Below are 16,738 nucleotides of genomic sequence, written 5' to 3'. Positions count from 1 at the left end.
GTGGATAACCTCACATTTATCCACATTAAACTGCATCTGCCCACTCACCCAGCCTGTCCAGGTCACCCTGCATTCTCATAACATTCTCCTCACATTTCACACTGCCACCCAGCTTTGTGTCATCGGCAAATTTGCTAATGTTACTTTTAATTCCCTCATCTAAATCATTAATATATATTGTAAACAGCTGCGGTCCCAGCACTGAACCCTGCAGTACCCCACTGGTCACCGCCTGCCATTCTGAAAGGGACCCGTTAAATGCTACTCTTTGTTTTCTGTCAGCCAGCCAATTTTCAATCCATGTCAGTACTCTGCCCACAATACCATGTGCCCTAATTTTGCCCACTAATCTCCTATGTGGGACTTTTTAAAAGGTTTCTGAAAGTCCAGGTACACTACATCCACTGGCTCTCCCTTGTCCATTTTCATAGTTACATCTTCAAAAAATTCCAGAAGATTAGTCAAGCACGGTTTCCCCTTCGTAAATCCATGCTGACTCAGACCAATCCTGTTACTGCTATCCAGATGTGTCGTAATTTCATCTTTTATAATTGACTCCAGCATCTTTCCCACCACCGACATCAGGCTAACCGGTCTATAATTCCCTGTTTTCTCTCTTCCTCCCTTCTTGAAGAGAGGGACATTAGCCACCCTCCAATCCACAGGAACTGATCCTGAATCTATAGAACATTGGAAAATGATTACCAATGCGTCCATGATTTCTAAAGCCACCTCCTTAAGTACCCTGGGATGCAGACCATCAGGTCCCGGGGACTATCAGCCTTCAGATCCAACAGCCTATCCAACACCATTTCCTGCCTAGTATAAATTTCCTTCAGTTCATCCATTACCCTAGGTTCTTTGGCCACTATTACATCTGGGAGATTGTTTGTGTCTTCCCTAGTGAAGACAGATCCAAAGTCCCTGTTCAACTCATCTGCCCTTTCCTTGTTCCCCATAATAAGTTCACCGGTTTCTGTCTTCAAGGGCCCAATCCCTACTGGAAATGGATGTGGAGTCTGGAGAATCAGATGGGATCTCATGAGGGGCACAGGGGAGTACTCTGCGTGGTGTGGTGTATGGAGATCACGGTGGCAGAACAAGGGACACTGTGGGAAGATGTACCAGAGTTAGGTGCAATTGTGCAATCCAGCAGAATTAAGCCGTTCAGCCATCAAGTCTGCACTGCCTTTCAATCATAGCTGACTTATTTTCCCTCTCAACCCCATTCTCCTGTCTTTTCCCCATAATCTTTGACACCCTTACTAATCAAGAACCTATCAACCTCCACTTCAAATAATACCCAGTGACTTGGCCTTTACAGCTGTCTGTGGCAATGAATTCAACAGATCCATCACCCTTTGGCTAAAGAAATTCCTCCTTATCTCTGTTCTAAAGAAATATCATGCTGTTCTGAGGGTGTGACCTCTGGTCCTAGACTCCCCCACTATAGGAAACATTCTGTCTAGGCGTTTCAATATTTGGTCGGTTTCAGTGAGAATCCCCCTCATTCTTCTGAATTCCAGCGAGTATAGGTCCAGAGCGATCAAGCACTCCTCATTAACCCTTTCATTCCTGGGAATATTCTCGTGAACCTCTTCAGGACCCTCTCCAAAGCCTCTCATTCAGTGTCTCACCCTAGAGATTTTGCCACTCAGGAGAGCTGGGAAAGCGAAGCTGAGAGGTTTCATCCAATGTGTATCAACCACTGCAAACACCCCAATACTGTCCAGACAGAATATCAACATCGCGGTGCTGCTAATCTCCTCAATGGGAGAACGGGCCAAAGTATGGTGACAGTGCTGTTTGTCTCTGTGTGGTCAAAGATGAGCCCGATCCAGTCAGGTCCGTTGAATTATTGCATCCTCTCCGTTTGTGTTGGAAGGTGTTTCCTGTCCTGGTTCGATCTCTGCCGCTGAAAGAGGACTTTGAAGAAAATGTTACAGTCTTTAACTGCATCGCCTTCATGTACAAAAGCGATTCCAGTCAGGTGAGGCAACCAGGGAGTAAGAGGCACTGGACAAATTCAGGGGAGTACAGGTTGTTCAGCTGAAAATTGGGCCTCACCACACCAACTCCATGCCCACCTACGCTAGTACCATTTATAAGCATTCAGTCCCCTTGTCTGCCTGACATATATGTAATATCTGTTTAAATGCTTGCAAATGTAATAATTCTATCTGATACCAGCTCCTCTGGCAGCAAGCCCCAAAATCTTTCTCGTATCTCCTCCCACCTTAAACTAAGGGTGTGTTGTGGGAAGCATGTCTACCTTACAGAGCAAAGTGAATGAAGTAGACTCTAGTTTAATGCCTCTACCATGTCTGTTAGAAATACTGTTTCCTCTGCCAACTTTATGGATCAGTGAAGTGAAGTCATGGGATGTGGAGGGGGGTAAAGAAAGCTGTTCATTGCTTACTCAATGGCCTGCTTCTTATTTACCTGGCTGATCTTTAGGTTATTCAACATTTGCAGCAGTTACTGACTGTTTTTGCTGAAGTGATTGGTACAGACCAGCTCAAAGAAGGTAAGAACACTTGTGTTTTATTTATGTGGCTGAAAATCTACAACCTGCCAGGACTTGGTATTCACAGACCTACCCATCCACATTCCTCTGTGTGCACCAGTCATTTAAGATATGGAACTCAGTACTACACAACAGAGGATCACGTGTACCACTGTGAATCTCTGCCGGTCATACATATCATGGTACTTCGGCCATGCAGTCCGCCGTATCAATAATCACCTCATCTCTTCACTTTGTGTGTCTGACGTGTGCTCAATAAGACACTCTAGATTCCTTGGTAATACAATCTCATACACTGTTATAACCTCTCAGCTTCTGGCTTGTATCATCTTATCTACCATTGTCAGCTTCATTTGCACATTAAGTATGTACCCACGTCAGTCACACACCTCTGTGTACCCACGTCGGTCATTCCAGTACTCTGTGTGTCCATCACACATTGTGTAGTGTGTACCTCCATCAGAAATGCACTGTACTAATGTTTGTCTTTATTTAATACAGAAAGTCAGAACACCTTGGTGATGCTGTTGAAGGATATGTCCCAATGCTTCCCTCAGGAAATTCAGAATTCACTGCTGGCAATTCCTCAAGAAGCTGCCAAGAAGCTCTCTTCTATCCTGTATTCCTGAGGTAAGAAGCTGCCTGAAGCCCTGGTCCAGGCTGCTGGGGATGGAGTGGGGGTGGTGGTTGTCCACATATCTGGGAGCCTGTTTGTCAGTGCAGGTGAGGCTCTCCTTTGTCACTGATGGTGTCCAACACCTATGAACTGTGGTCAGTTCGAACCACAGACAGAGTCTTTTGTCCTCTGCTCTCAGCTGAGGGTTGGATAGGTCTGTCTGATCTGCTGTCCAGCTAACACCACAGTTGAGCAGTGCTGGTTAGTGAGAACATGCCTTTGCCTTCCTACAGTCACGACCTTGGGTTTCACTCTCACACCCCAGTCTGGGAGAGCTCAGAGCTCCACCTGTGTGGCACTCTCTTCCAGTTGTCCCTCTGACTAACCTGTGCTAACAATGCAAAGCTCTTTCCCCACTGATCCTCCTGCATAAACAGCGCTCTCTCCTTACTGCTCCTCCTACAGCACAGTGCTCTCTGCTCATCAGCCCTGCTGCACAGAACTCCCTCCTCACTGCTCTTCCCTCTGCGCAGCTGCTCAGTGCCCTTTCCACAGTGAGGTGCTCCTTCCTCACCACCCCTCCCTCAGTGAGTGTTCACTCCTCCCACCCCTCCCTCAGCACAGTACTCACTCTTTCGCCCCTCCATCAGCACGGCGCTCCCTCCTCCCACCCCTCCTTTAGTGCAGCACACCCTCCTCACAGTTCTTCCTCAGCACGGCACTCCCTCCTCACCGCCCCTCCCTCAGTGCGGTGTTCACTCCTCACCACCCCTCCCACAGCACGGCACTCCCTCCTTCAGTGTGGCACACGGCCCCTCATCATGGCATTCACTTCTCTCCCACGGTGTGATTTTTCCCTCCTCAGCACCTATCCCATTGTGTGGTTCTCCCTTACTATCTCTCCCTCAGCAAGGTGCTCCTTCACTGCTCCTTCCATAGCACGACACTCCCTCCTCACCACTCTTCCCACAGTAGTGTTCCTGGGTGACTGATGGTGATGTCTGGTCTTCCCCCACCATACCTGGTTCTCACCCGTGGACTGAGCTGAACTGCAGCTGATTCATCTTGTGCTGAGTGTCCTGTCTGTGTGCACTACAACAGACCTAACTCCTTGTTCATCCTCTCTCTCTCTCCCCCCCCCCGCCCACATCTCTCTGCAGTTTGCGGTTGTTAGGACTGACCTGAGGATGAACAAGCCCAGTATTTCTCTGCAGCCAACACACTACATTGTTACTGAGTAATCCACTCTGGTGGGCCAACATGAGGAGTGGGACTATTTGGACCTCACATGGAAAGCATGAAGGAAATTGGTTGATGCTCCTTGTGGGGAGATTTTGAACAGACTTTTAACAGTTCCAAAAAACAAGTTGCCAAAGATTCTTGGTCATGTTTTTTTTTTCACCCCTGCTGCTAAAAAGGGGTGATTTATTTGTTTTCCTGCCAAGGAAGTGTTTCAAGACCAACGTTGTGGAATGAAATTTTTCGTGGTTGTGAAAATTTTCTTTGAGTTCCAATAAATAAAAGCCAAGAAAAGAAGTTGCATTTGGCCCTGGTTGCATTATGGGATGCACAGGGTTAACAGTCTCCTTCCAATAACGGACAGTCTATGGAGTAGTATCCCCTGTGCCTGTATCCCCCACTTCCTCCCCTCCCTCCCCCATCGCTCCTCTGCCTCCTCCCTCCCGACTCACTCCTCCATCTCCATCTCTCTGCCTGCCATCTCCCCTCTACCCCCTCAGCCCGCTGTCTCCCTTCCCCCATCTTCCCCCTTTGCATGCTCCCTCCCCCTCTCTCCTTCCAGCTGCTCCTTCTGCCCCTCCACCTTCTTCCTTGCCCTTCACTTCCACTCTCCCTGTGCATTTATATATAGGTGTGTGTCCAGGATTCTCTCGATGCTTGTGTGTCTGTTTATCTGTTGGTGTGCGTTTGATATATGTGAACACAATTGTGACTGTATACGCGAACCTGAGGGTCTGTGTCATATGTATTCGTCTCCTGTTTTTGTACATTTGTGTCTATGTATCAGTATGTTTATGTATGAATGTGTTTGTCAGTGATAATGTGACACATCTGTGTATGTTTCTGCTTGTGTGTGGTCTGTGTGTGTGTGTGTGTGTGTGGCTCCTGTGTGTTGTGTCTGTATATTTGTGTTTTCTGTGTCTGTGTCTCTATGTTTGCCTGTGTGTGTGTCTGTGTCTGTGCCTCTGCCTCTCCCCCTCCCCTTCTCCCTCCCCCTTTTCCTCATTCCCCCCCCCCTCCACCCCCATGTTCCTTGAATTCGGGACAGGTGACCAAATGGGGAAAGCAAATTGCTGAAGAAATTCTTGAATTCAATGAAATACAGAATCAGATCAAATGTAACTGTCCATTCAGCACAACCTGAAATCTCCCATAGTTATCACTTGCTCTTGGGAAAACCCATACACAATCACCCTCTGTATTGTAAGTCAAACAGTCAAACAGCATAAAAGGTCAAACAGACTAAATACAGCCCCAAGCTCCCAACTTCCAATGAGTCTCTCTGCAATAAAATGATTGTCATTAGTCGAAGAATTCAATCAGGAATGGTCAATGTGGCATGACCCTAGATTTCCTCACGAGTCTTCTTGAAGCAACACAGATTGGATGAAAGGAATTAACAAATCTGTGATGGATTGGCTATGTTTAGCACTCTCTGCAGGTTCAGCGGGTCAAGAACAGAGCAGCTGCCTCTCTGACTACTAACTACTGTGCATCTGTAGAAATCTGAGAGAATCTATTAAAAGTTTTTGAGGGGAAAGACAGGAGAATGCCAGGACCTTGATAGAGGTCTTTATGTCCTCTTTAAGACCATAAGGCATAAGAGATGAGTGAGGCCATTTGGCCCATTGAGTCTACTCCGCCATTCAATCATGGCTGATTTATTTTCCCTCTCAACCTCATCCTCCCACCTTTTACGCTCTTACTAAAAGGGTCTCAGCCCAAACATTTGGACTCTTCACTTCCACAAATGTCTGATTTGCTGAGTTCCTCCAGCATTTCCAGCATCTCCATCAAGAGCCTACCAAGCTCTGCTTTAAATATACCCAATGACTTGGCTTCCACAGCCGTATTATAGCAATGAATTCCACAGATTTGCCACCCTCTGGCTAAAGAAATTCCTCCTTATCTCTGCCTTAAAGGAAGATCCTATTCTGTGCAACACACACAAAATGGAGGAACTCAGCAGGCCAGGTAGTATCTATGGAAAAGAGTACAGTTGATGTTTCAGGCCAAGATCCTTCATCAGAGATCCTATTCTGCGGCTGTGTTCTCTGGTCCTAGAGACACTACCACTATTGAAAACATCCTCTGCACATCCACTCTATCCAGGCCTTTGAGTATTCAGTAGGTATCAATGAGATCACGACTCATTCTTCTAAACTCTAGAGAGTACAGCTGTGGTGAGCTTCCTTAAGACTGGAGAGTAGCCAATGTTATTCTTAGTTTAAGAAAGAACAAACCAGGAAATTACCAAGTGAATGATCCCAACATCAAAATTGGTCCTCTGGAAGATGAGAGCGGAGTTGAAAGAGATGGGGGAGACCTTAAATGGATTTTTGGCATTTGTATTTACTCGGGAGACAGACACAGACTCTATAGATGTGAGGCAATAAAAAAGCAAGGTCATGGGCCCTGTACAGATTAAAGAGGAGGTGTTTGCTGTCTTGAGGCAAATTAGGGTAGATATATCCTAAGGGCTTGACATTGTGTTGCCGCGGACCCTCTGGGAGACTAGTGCAGGAATTGCAGGGGCCCTAGCTGAGATGTTTGAAACACCCTTAGCCACAGGTGAGGTGCCAGAGGATTGAAAAATAGCTAATGTTCTTCTGGTGTTTAAGAAAGGCTCTAGGAATAAGACAGGAAATTATAGGCCGGTAAGCCTGACCTCAGTAGTGGATAAGTTATTGGAGGTATTCAAAGGGACCGGATATATATGGATAGACAGCGACTGATTAGGGATAGTAAGTAAGGCTTTGTGTGTAGTAGGTCATATCTAACAAAACTTTTAGAGGTTTTCAAGGAAGTTACCAAGAAAGTTGAAGGCAAGGCAGTAGAAGTTACCTGCATGGATTTCAGTAACTGCTTTGACAAAGTCCCACATGGGAGGTTGGTCAAGAAGGTTCAGTCATTTGGCATTCAAGATGAGGCAGTAAATTGTATTGGATATTGGCTTCATGGAAGAAGCCAGAGAGTGGTTGTAGATAGTTGCCTTTCTGACTGGAGGTCTGTGACTAGTGGATCAGTGCCGGGTCTGCTGTTACTTGTCATCTACTGTACATTAGTGATCTGGATGATAATGTAAACAACATCAGCAAATTTTCAGATGACACCAAGATTGGGAGTGTAGTGGACAGCAAAGAAGACGATCAAAGCTTGCAGGGGGATCTGGACCAGCTGGAAAAATGGGCTGAAAATGGCAGATGAAATGTAATGCAGACAAGTGTAAGGTGTTGCACTTTGGGAGGACCAACCAAAGTAGGTCAAAACATGATAGCAGTAGTTTTCAATGAAATTCCCCCCTCGTTCTTTTAAGTTCCAGCAAGTACAAGCCCAGAGCTATCAAACGCTCCTCATTCATTAACCATTTCATACCCAAGATCATTCTCGTGAACCTCCTCTGGACTCTCCAATTTCCTTCCTTACTACCAACTCGACCTGCAAGTTAATCATTTAGGGAATCCTGCACGGGGACTCACAAGTTCCTTTGCACCTCTGATTTCTGAATTTGCTTTCTGTTTAGAAAATAGTCTACGCCTTTTTTTCCTTCTACAAAGTGCATGACCATACACTTCTCTCCGTTTGCCACTTCTTTGCCCATTCTCCCAATCTTTTGAAGTTTTTCTACAGACTCCCTGCTTCCTCAACACTACCTGCCACTCCACTTCACCAAGTTTGTATTGTCCGCAAACTTGGCCACAAATGCATCGATTCGGCCATGGAGTCATAGAAAACAGGCACTTTGGCCCACCTAGTCTATGCTGAACCATTTAAATTGCCTACTCCCATCGATCTGCAACGGGACCATAGCCCTCCATACCCTTACCATCCACGTCCATGTACTCATCCAAACCTTGCTCAAATGTTGAAATTGAGCATGTATGCATCACTTGTGCTGGCAGCTTGTTCCACATTCTCTTGACCCTCTGAGTGAAGAAGTTTCCCCTCATGTTCCCCTTAAACTTTTCACCCTTAACACTTGGCCTGTGGTTGTAGTCCCACCCAACCTCAGTGGAAAAAGTCTGTTTGCAATTACAGTACCCTATCTATACCTTTCATAATTTTGTATACTGCTAAGAAATCTCCTCTCAGTCTTCTATGTTCTAAGGAGACTGTCATTCCAAATCATTGACATATAACATGAAAAGAAGCTGTTCCAACACCATCTGCTGCAGAACACCACTGGTCACCAGCAGCCAACCAGAAAAAGTCTCCTTTATTCCCATTCGTTGCCTCCTGGCAATCAATCAATCTTCTATCCATGCCAGTATCTTTCCTGTAATACCATGGGCTCTGATCTCCTTAAGTAGCCTTGTGTGTCGGCTCAACACGGGTATTAGCCTCCATAGCATCCAAGACATCTTCAAGAAGTGGTTCCTCAGAAAGGTGGCATCCATTAAGGACTCACATCACTCAGGACATGCCCCCTTCTCATTGTTACTGTTAGGAAGGAGATACAGAAGCCTGAAGGCACACACTCAGCGATTCAAGAACAGCTTTGTCCTCTCTGCCATACGAATTCTAAATGGACATTGAACCCATGAACATTACCTCACATTTTTATTATTCCTGTTTTTAATTTAACTATTATATATACACTCACTGTAATAAATTATTTTTTCTATATTTATCATGTATTGCATTGTACTGCTGCTGCAAAGTTAACAAATTTTATGACATAAGCTGGTGATATTAAATCTGATTCTGATCCTGACCTTGTCAAAAGTGTTCTAAAATTCCAGGTAAACGACATCCATTGACTCTCCTTTGTCTATCCTGCATGTTATTTCCTCAGAGAATTCCAACAGCATTACCAAGCAAGATTTCCACTTAAGGAAACCATACTGATGTTAGTCTATTTTATCATGTACCTCCAAATACTCCAAAACCTCATCCTTAATAACTGACTCCATCGTGTTACCACCACTGAAGTCAGGCTAACTAGTCTATAATTTCCTGCTTTTTAACCTCTTTTAAAAAGTGGAGCGACATTTCCAAGCATCTTCTCCTTAGTAAGGCTGACTATATTCAATTCTGCCCCCTGATACTGCTGAATTTCTGATATACTGTTAGTGTCTTCCACTGATGCAAAGTACTTATTGAGTTCATTCACCATTTCTTTGTCCCACATTACTACCTCCCCAGCGTCATTTTCCAGTGGTCCAATATCCACTATCGCCTTTCTTTTACTCTATTTACAGTGGTGCTAGAAAGTTTGTGAACCCTCTAGAATTTTCTCTGTTTCTGGATAAATATGACCTAAAATGTGATCAGATCTCTACGCAACTCCTAAAACTAAATAAAGGGAACGCAGTGAAATAAATAACTCAAAAAAACATCATACTTTTTCATTTATTTATTGAGAAATATGATAAAATATTACATGTATTTGTTAGAAAAAGTATGTGAACCTTTGCTTTCAGTAACTGGTGTGACCTCTTGTTCAGCAATAGGTAAGTTTAATGTCACAAATGTATACAATATACAACCTGAAATTCTTTTTCTTCACAAACATCCATGAAAACAGAGGAGGGCCCCAAAGAATGAAGCCTCAAAGCCCCTCCCACACACAAGCAGCAAGGCAACAACCCCCCCCCGCAACATCAGCAAAAAAAAAGCATTGGCACACCCCACCAAGCACTCTATCGTGCAGCAAAGCAAAGCACAGGCTTGCAGTACCCCAAAGACTACTCATTCACCCGATAATTCAACATACCACAGGCTCTCTCTCATAAGGGGAAAAAAAAAGAGATGTCCCCGTTTCATGTCGTGGGAGGAAACATAACAAAACAACTCGCTGATTTATGGCATTAAAAGTATTGTGTCGCTTTTTCCCAGCTCTGTGCCTCAGGGCACACAGCCAGCAGCAAGCCCGCTGCTTGCGATCTTCCTCGTTCTCCCACAACACAGCAATCGGCAGCACCAGCCTTGACTCAGCCCACCTCCGGAGCCATGAAAATCCGGCCCCCTGAAGGCACGCCAGGGCTTCAACCAAACGTTTCCAATAACTGTTCATCAGCCCTGCACATTGGCTTGGAGGAATTTTAGGCATTCCTCCTTACAAAATGCTTCAATTCTGGGATGTTGGTGTGCTTCCTTGCATGACATGCTTCAGGTTCTTCGACAACATTTCATAGAAACATAGAAAATAGGTACAGGAGTAGGCCATTCGGCCCTTTGAGCCTGCACCGCCATTTATTATGATCATGGCTGATCATCCAACTCAGAACCCTGTACCAGCCTTCCCTCCATACCTCCTGACCCCCGTAGCCACAAGGGCCATATCTAACTCCCTCTTAAATATAGCCAATGAACTGGCCTCAACTGTTTCCTGTGACAGAGAATTCCACAGATTCACCACTCTCTGTGTGAAGAAGTTTTTCCTCATCTCGGTCCTAAAAGGCTTCCCCTTTATCCTCAAACTGTGACCCCTCGTACTGGACTTCCCCAACATCGGGAACAATCTTCCTGCATCTAGCCTGTCCAATCCCTTTAGGATTAAGGTCAGAACTTTGACTGCCATTTCAAATTGTGGAACTTCCTCTTTAACCAATCTTTGATAGACTGACTTGTGTGTTGGGTTGTTTTCTTGCTGCATGACCCACATTCTCTTGAGCTTCAGTTCATGAATGGATGCCCTGACATTTTCATGTAGAGTTTGCTGGTACAATTCAAAATTCATAGTTCCATCAATAATGGCAAGCCGTCCTGGTTCGGAGGCAGCAAAGCAGGCCCAAACCATGACACTGCCACCACCATGTTTCACAGATGGGATGAGGTTCTTTTGCTGGAATGCAGTGTTTGCTTTTCACCAAACGTAACACTTCCCATTTAGCCCAAAAAGTTCTATTTTTGACTCATCCATCCACAAAACATTCTTCCAATAGCCTTCTGGCTTATCCAGGTGGTCTTCAGCAAACTTTAGAGGGGCAGCAATGTTCTTGGAGAGTAGTGGCTTTCTCCTTGCAATCCTGTCATGCACACCATATTATTCAGTGTTTGCCTGATAGTAGACTCATGAACACTGACATTAGCCAATGCAAGAGAGGCCTGTAGCTCCTTAGATGTTACCCTGGGGTTCTTTGTGACCTGGAATATTACACGCCTTGCTCTTAGAGTGATTTTTGTTGGTTGACCACTCCTGGGGAGAGTAACAATGGTGTTGAATTTCCTCCATTTGTACACCATCTGCCTGACTGTGGATTGGAGGAGCCCAAACTCTTTAGAAATCGTTTTGTATCTTTTTCCAGCCTGGTGAGCATCAACACCTTTTTTTCTGAAGTTTTCAGGAATCTCCATTGATCAAAGCATGACACACTTCCAAAAACCTGTATGGTGAAGATCAGACTTTGATAGTGAAGACTCAGGTTTATGTTCTTTAAATAGGGCAGGGGTTCCCACATGCACAACTGATTGTCATCCCATTGATTGAAACACCTGACTCTAATTTTCCCTTTAAATGAACTGATAATCCTGGAGGTTTACTTACCTGGCTTTCTGCATTAATTACTCATAAAATGTAGTCTGATCATTTAAGTTACAATAATAGACAAACACCATCTGCTTAAACTAATAACACAAACAATTGTACTTCTTATCATTACCGAGTACACCATTTAAACAATCAGGGTCTAGCTTCGAAAAAGTATGTGAGCCTCTAAGTCAGGGGTTCCAATCAATGAGTTGAGATTGGAGAGGTGCCCTGCCATTTAAAAAAGAGACACAAAGTCAGGTTACTGACAGAGCCTGCACTTCACAAGAAAGATCTCTTTATGTATACCATGCCTTGATCAAAACAACTTTCAGAGGACCTTGGAAGAAGAATTGTAGAGATGTTTAAAGCTAGTAAAGGCTAGAAAAGCATTTCTAAAGATTGAGTGTTCATCAGTCCACAGTAAGAGAAATTGTCTCCAAATCGAGGAAATTCAGTACTGTTGCTACTCTCCCTAGGACTGAGTGTCCTGCAAAGATCACACCAAGAGCACAATGTACAATGTTGAAGGAACATAAGATATAGGAGCCTCTGAGCCTGCTGCACCACTCAATAAGATCATGGCTGATCTGGCCATGGACTCATCGCCACCTACCTGCCTTTTCCCTATAACCCTTAATTCCCCTACTACGCAAAAATCTAGCCAACCTTGTCTTAAATATATTTACTGAGGCAGCCTCCACTGCTTCATTGGGTAGAGAATTCCACAGATTCACAACTCTCTGGGAAAAGTAGTTCCTCTTCATCTCCGTCCTAAATCTACTCCCCCAAATCTTGAGGCTATGTCCTCTAGTTCTAGTCTTGCCTTCTAGTGGAAACAACTTTCCTGCCTCTGTCTTATCCATCCCTTTTATCATTTTATATGTGTCCATAAGACCTCTTATTCTTCTGAATTTGAGCAAGTACAGTCCCAGGCGACTCAATCTCTCCTCATAGTCTAACCCCCTCATCTCTAGAATAAACCTCCAAAGCCAATATATCCTTCCTGAAGTAAGGAGACCAGAACTGCATGCGGTACTCCAGCTGCGGCCTCACCTGTATAGTTGCAGCATAAACCCTGCTGCTTTTAAATTCAATTCCTCTAGCAATGAAGGCCAACGTTCTACTTGCCTTTATGATAGCCCGCTGCACCTGCAAACCAACCTTCTGTGATTCATGCACAAGCACTCCCAAGTCCCTCTGCACAGCAGCATGCTGCAGTTTTTTTACTGCTTAAATGATGATCTGTTCTTTCATTTTCCCTTCCAAAATGGATCACCTTGCATTTACCAACATTGTACTCCATCAACCAGACCCTTGCCCATTCACTTAACCTATCTATATCTCTCTGCAGACTCTCCATATTTTCTGCACAATTTGTTTTTCCACTCAATTTAGTATCATCAGCAAACTTAGATACACTACACTTGCTCCCCTCTTCCAGATTGTTAATGCATATTGTGAACAGTTGAGGGCCCAACACCTACACCTGCAGTACACTGCTCATCGCTGATTGACACTCATGTATCCCAATTCTCTGCTTTCTGTTAGTTAACCAATTCTCTATCCATGCTAATACATCACTTCTAACTCTATGCATCCTTATCTTATGAATAAGTCTTTTATGTGGCACCTTATTGAACGCCTTCTGGAAATCCAAGTAAATAACGTCCATCTGTTCCCCTCTATCCACTGCGTTTGTTATATCCTTAAAGAACTCCAGTAAGTTTGTCAAACAGGACCTGCCTTTGCTGAATCCATGCTGCATCTGCCCGATGGATCCATTTTTTTCTCCAGATGCCTCTCTATTTCATCCTTAATGATAGCTTCAAGCATTTTCCCAACTACAGATGTTAAACTAACTGGCCTATATTCACCTGTCTTTTCCCACCTCCTTTTTTGAACAATGGCATGACATTCGCTGTCTTCAAATCCGCCGGTACCTGCCCAGATTCCAGAGAATTTTGGTAAGTCATCATCAAAGCCTCTACTATAACTTATGCCATTTTTTTTAGTACCCTGGGATGCATTCCATCAGGACCAGGGGCTTATCTATCTTCAGGCCCACAAGTTTGCTCAGCACTACCTCATTAGTGATAACTATTGTATCGAGGTCCTTACCTCCCATCGCATCCATAACATCTCTCTTTGACATGTTAGATGTGTCCTCCACCATGAAGATTGACACAAAATAGCCATTCAAAGCCTTGGCCATTTCCTCATTACCCAATATCAATTCCCCCTTCTCAACCTCCAAGGGACCTGCATTCACTTTAGCCACCTTTTTCCATTTTATATAAATATAATAACATCTACTATCTGTCTTTATATTTTGTGCTAGTTTATTTTCATAATTTAGCTTCCCTTTTTTTATTGTTCGCTTAGCGGTACTTCGTTGCTTTTTAAACTTTTCCCAATCTTCCAGTTTCCCACTACTCTTGGTGACTGTATGCATGAACTTTTAGTTTGATGCCTTTGTTTATTTAATTAGTAATCTAAGGCTGGCTCTCCCCACCCTTACTGTCCTTGCGTTTAACTGGAATATACTTTTGTTGAGCACCATGAAAAATCTCTTTGAAAGTCTTCCACTGTTCCTCAACTGTCCCACCATATAGCCTGTGTTCCCAGTCTATACTAGCCAAATCCTCCCTCATCCCATTGTAGTCTCCATTGTTTAGGCATAATACACTGGTTTTGCACCCTCCATTTGTATGAGAAATTCAATCATACTGTGATCACTCTTTTCAAGAGGATTCCTAACTACAAGATCACTAATTTTACCTGTCTCATTGCACAGGACCAGATCTAAGATAGCACATTCCTTGTAGGTTCAATAACATGCTGTTCAAGAAAGCCATCATGGATGCATTCGATGAAATCTTCCTCAAGACTGCCTCGACCAACTTGATTCACCCAATCTATATGCAATTTAAAGTCCCCCATGATAACTGCTGTTCCATTCCTACATGCCTCAGATATTTCTCAGTTTATTGCCTGTGCCACTGTAATATTATTATTCAGTGGCCGATAGACACCCTCAACAGAGATTTTTTCCCTTTTCTATTCCTAATCTCTACCCAGATGGATTCAACATTCTGCTCCTTAGATCTTATATCATCTCTCACTATTGCCCTGATCTCATCTTTAATTAAGAGTGCTATCCCACGTCCCTTACCTTCCTGCCTATCCTTCCGTATTACCTGATATCCTTGGATATTTAGTTCCCACTCCACTCCACCCTGCAACCACATTTCCGTAATGGCCATTAAATCATACCCCTTTGTACTGATTTATGCCACAAGTTCACTGACCTTGTTTCGAATACTATGGGCATTCAATTAAAGTGCTCTTACACTCATTGTGCTTTTAAAATCTTGTGATCTATTTCTCAACCAGAGTTGTAGATATACAGACCTATCAACAGTAGAATTAGAATTTTTCAAGATTCTGAATTCGGCTTGCAGTTCAATACCTAGTAAATCAGTTTCTCGATTATATAGTGCACTCTCCCATGCTAAAAATGTAAATACACTGTATATTAAAGAGAAGTGGGAGAAAGAAGTGGGGTTGGTACTTTCAGAGGAGGCTTGGGGGCAAATATGCAGCTTTCAGTGGTCTTCGACTAATTCTTTGACTTGGAGAGAACATTGTTGGAAAAATATTATAAGATACTTCAAGACCCCATATCAGGAAAAATATAGAGATACAAACGTGATGTGTTGGAGAAAGTGCGGCTCCAAGGAGGCAAATCATTTTCATATTTTCTGGGATTGCCCTAAATTAAGTATATATTGGGAAAGTATTCATAGAACATTAGTTAAGGTACTTAGGTCCCAGATACCTCTGAACTTTGAGACGCTCTATTTGGGGCATGTATTGTTTCTTGAACAGAAGGAAGATATAAAGTTGCTGCAGGCCCTCTTAGCAGCAAGTAAGAAATCAATCACTAGAAAGTGGCTAAATCCAATACCACCTACATTAGAAGATTGGCACGAAATTATCTTGGAAATATTTAAAATGGAAAAGTTGACTTACTCTCTGAGAATTCAAAAAGAAAAATTTTATCAAATCTGGAATAAATGGATTGAATATATAACCCCAATGCGAGCAGACTTTAGATGACTCTCCTAATGATTTATACTGCTCTTCTCATCAACACAGTAATATTGCTAACGTAAGCACCCCTAGTCTAAATGTTTACTGTTTTTGTTTTCTTTTGGAAAATAGAGAATTAATACAAGTAAAGGAAAATATTTGGGAAAGGGATAAAAAATGATAAAGTTAAGTAAATAAGTACATAGGGATTGGATAATTATGTCTGGGGGCAGGAGCAAGCATGAACGATATAAACACCTACAATGGTTGTTACATAGGCTTACATACAACATTTTGGACCAGAAGAAATGGTCCAGAAGAGATTTATGGATACTATCGTTACTATGTTTCTTAACAACTAATACCATTACTTAGCCTAATAGATCAGAATTACCACTGTACATAATTATCTATTTAAGTGTCTAATTTCCTTTTATATCATCTCAATGTGTACTTAAGAATGTATAAATAATTATAGTTTTATACATATAAAAAAAATGGAAAAGGTTATGTGTGGAAAAAGTACATGATACTTGTGAATTCCTTATCCAAATAAAAATAAAAATTTTTAAAAAAGTAATCTATTTCTCTTTTGCTTTTTTTTACTCCACTCTTACTTTTCTCTCTTTATATTTTTTGGTTTTTCTTTATCTTTATCCACACTTATTCCTTTATCCATATTTCTCCAATCTATTGAACCCACCCCCTATCCACAGCCCTAGTTATGCCATTCGCTAGGATCCAGGTCCCATCACGGTTCAGGTGGAGCCTGTCCCATAGGTACAGCTCC

The 16,738-nt window shown here is 43.2% G+C and overlaps 1 protein-coding gene across 1 annotated transcript in view; it reads left to right on the top strand.

The window, feature by feature from the left end:
• ipo4 (importin 4) overlaps window positions 1-16,490 on the top strand; it is an 89,244-nt gene extending 72,754 nt beyond the window's left edge. Inside the window, exons 28-31 of the mRNA XM_072270013.1 lie at window positions 1,886-1,990; window positions 2,458-2,527; window positions 3,029-3,157; window positions 4,304-16,490. Coding sequence (XP_072126114.1) covers window positions 1,886-1,990; window positions 2,458-2,527; window positions 3,029-3,156 — 303 coding nt within the window. The 3' untranslated portion in view covers window position 3,157; window positions 4,304-16,490. The remainder of the gene's footprint in view (window positions 1-1,885; window positions 1,991-2,457; window positions 2,528-3,028; window positions 3,158-4,303) is intronic.
• Window positions 16,491-16,738: the final 248 nt, after the last annotated feature.

Source organism: Mobula birostris, chromosome 10 (genome assembly GCF_030028105.1).
Source record: "Mobula birostris isolate sMobBir1 chromosome 10, sMobBir1.hap1, whole genome shotgun sequence".
In the NCBI taxonomy this organism is placed as follows: domain Eukaryota; kingdom Metazoa; phylum Chordata; class Chondrichthyes; order Myliobatiformes; family Myliobatidae; genus Mobula; species Mobula birostris.
The sequence above is the reverse complement of the archived record's forward strand: the minus strand, read 5'-3'. Positions and strand labels throughout refer to the sequence as shown.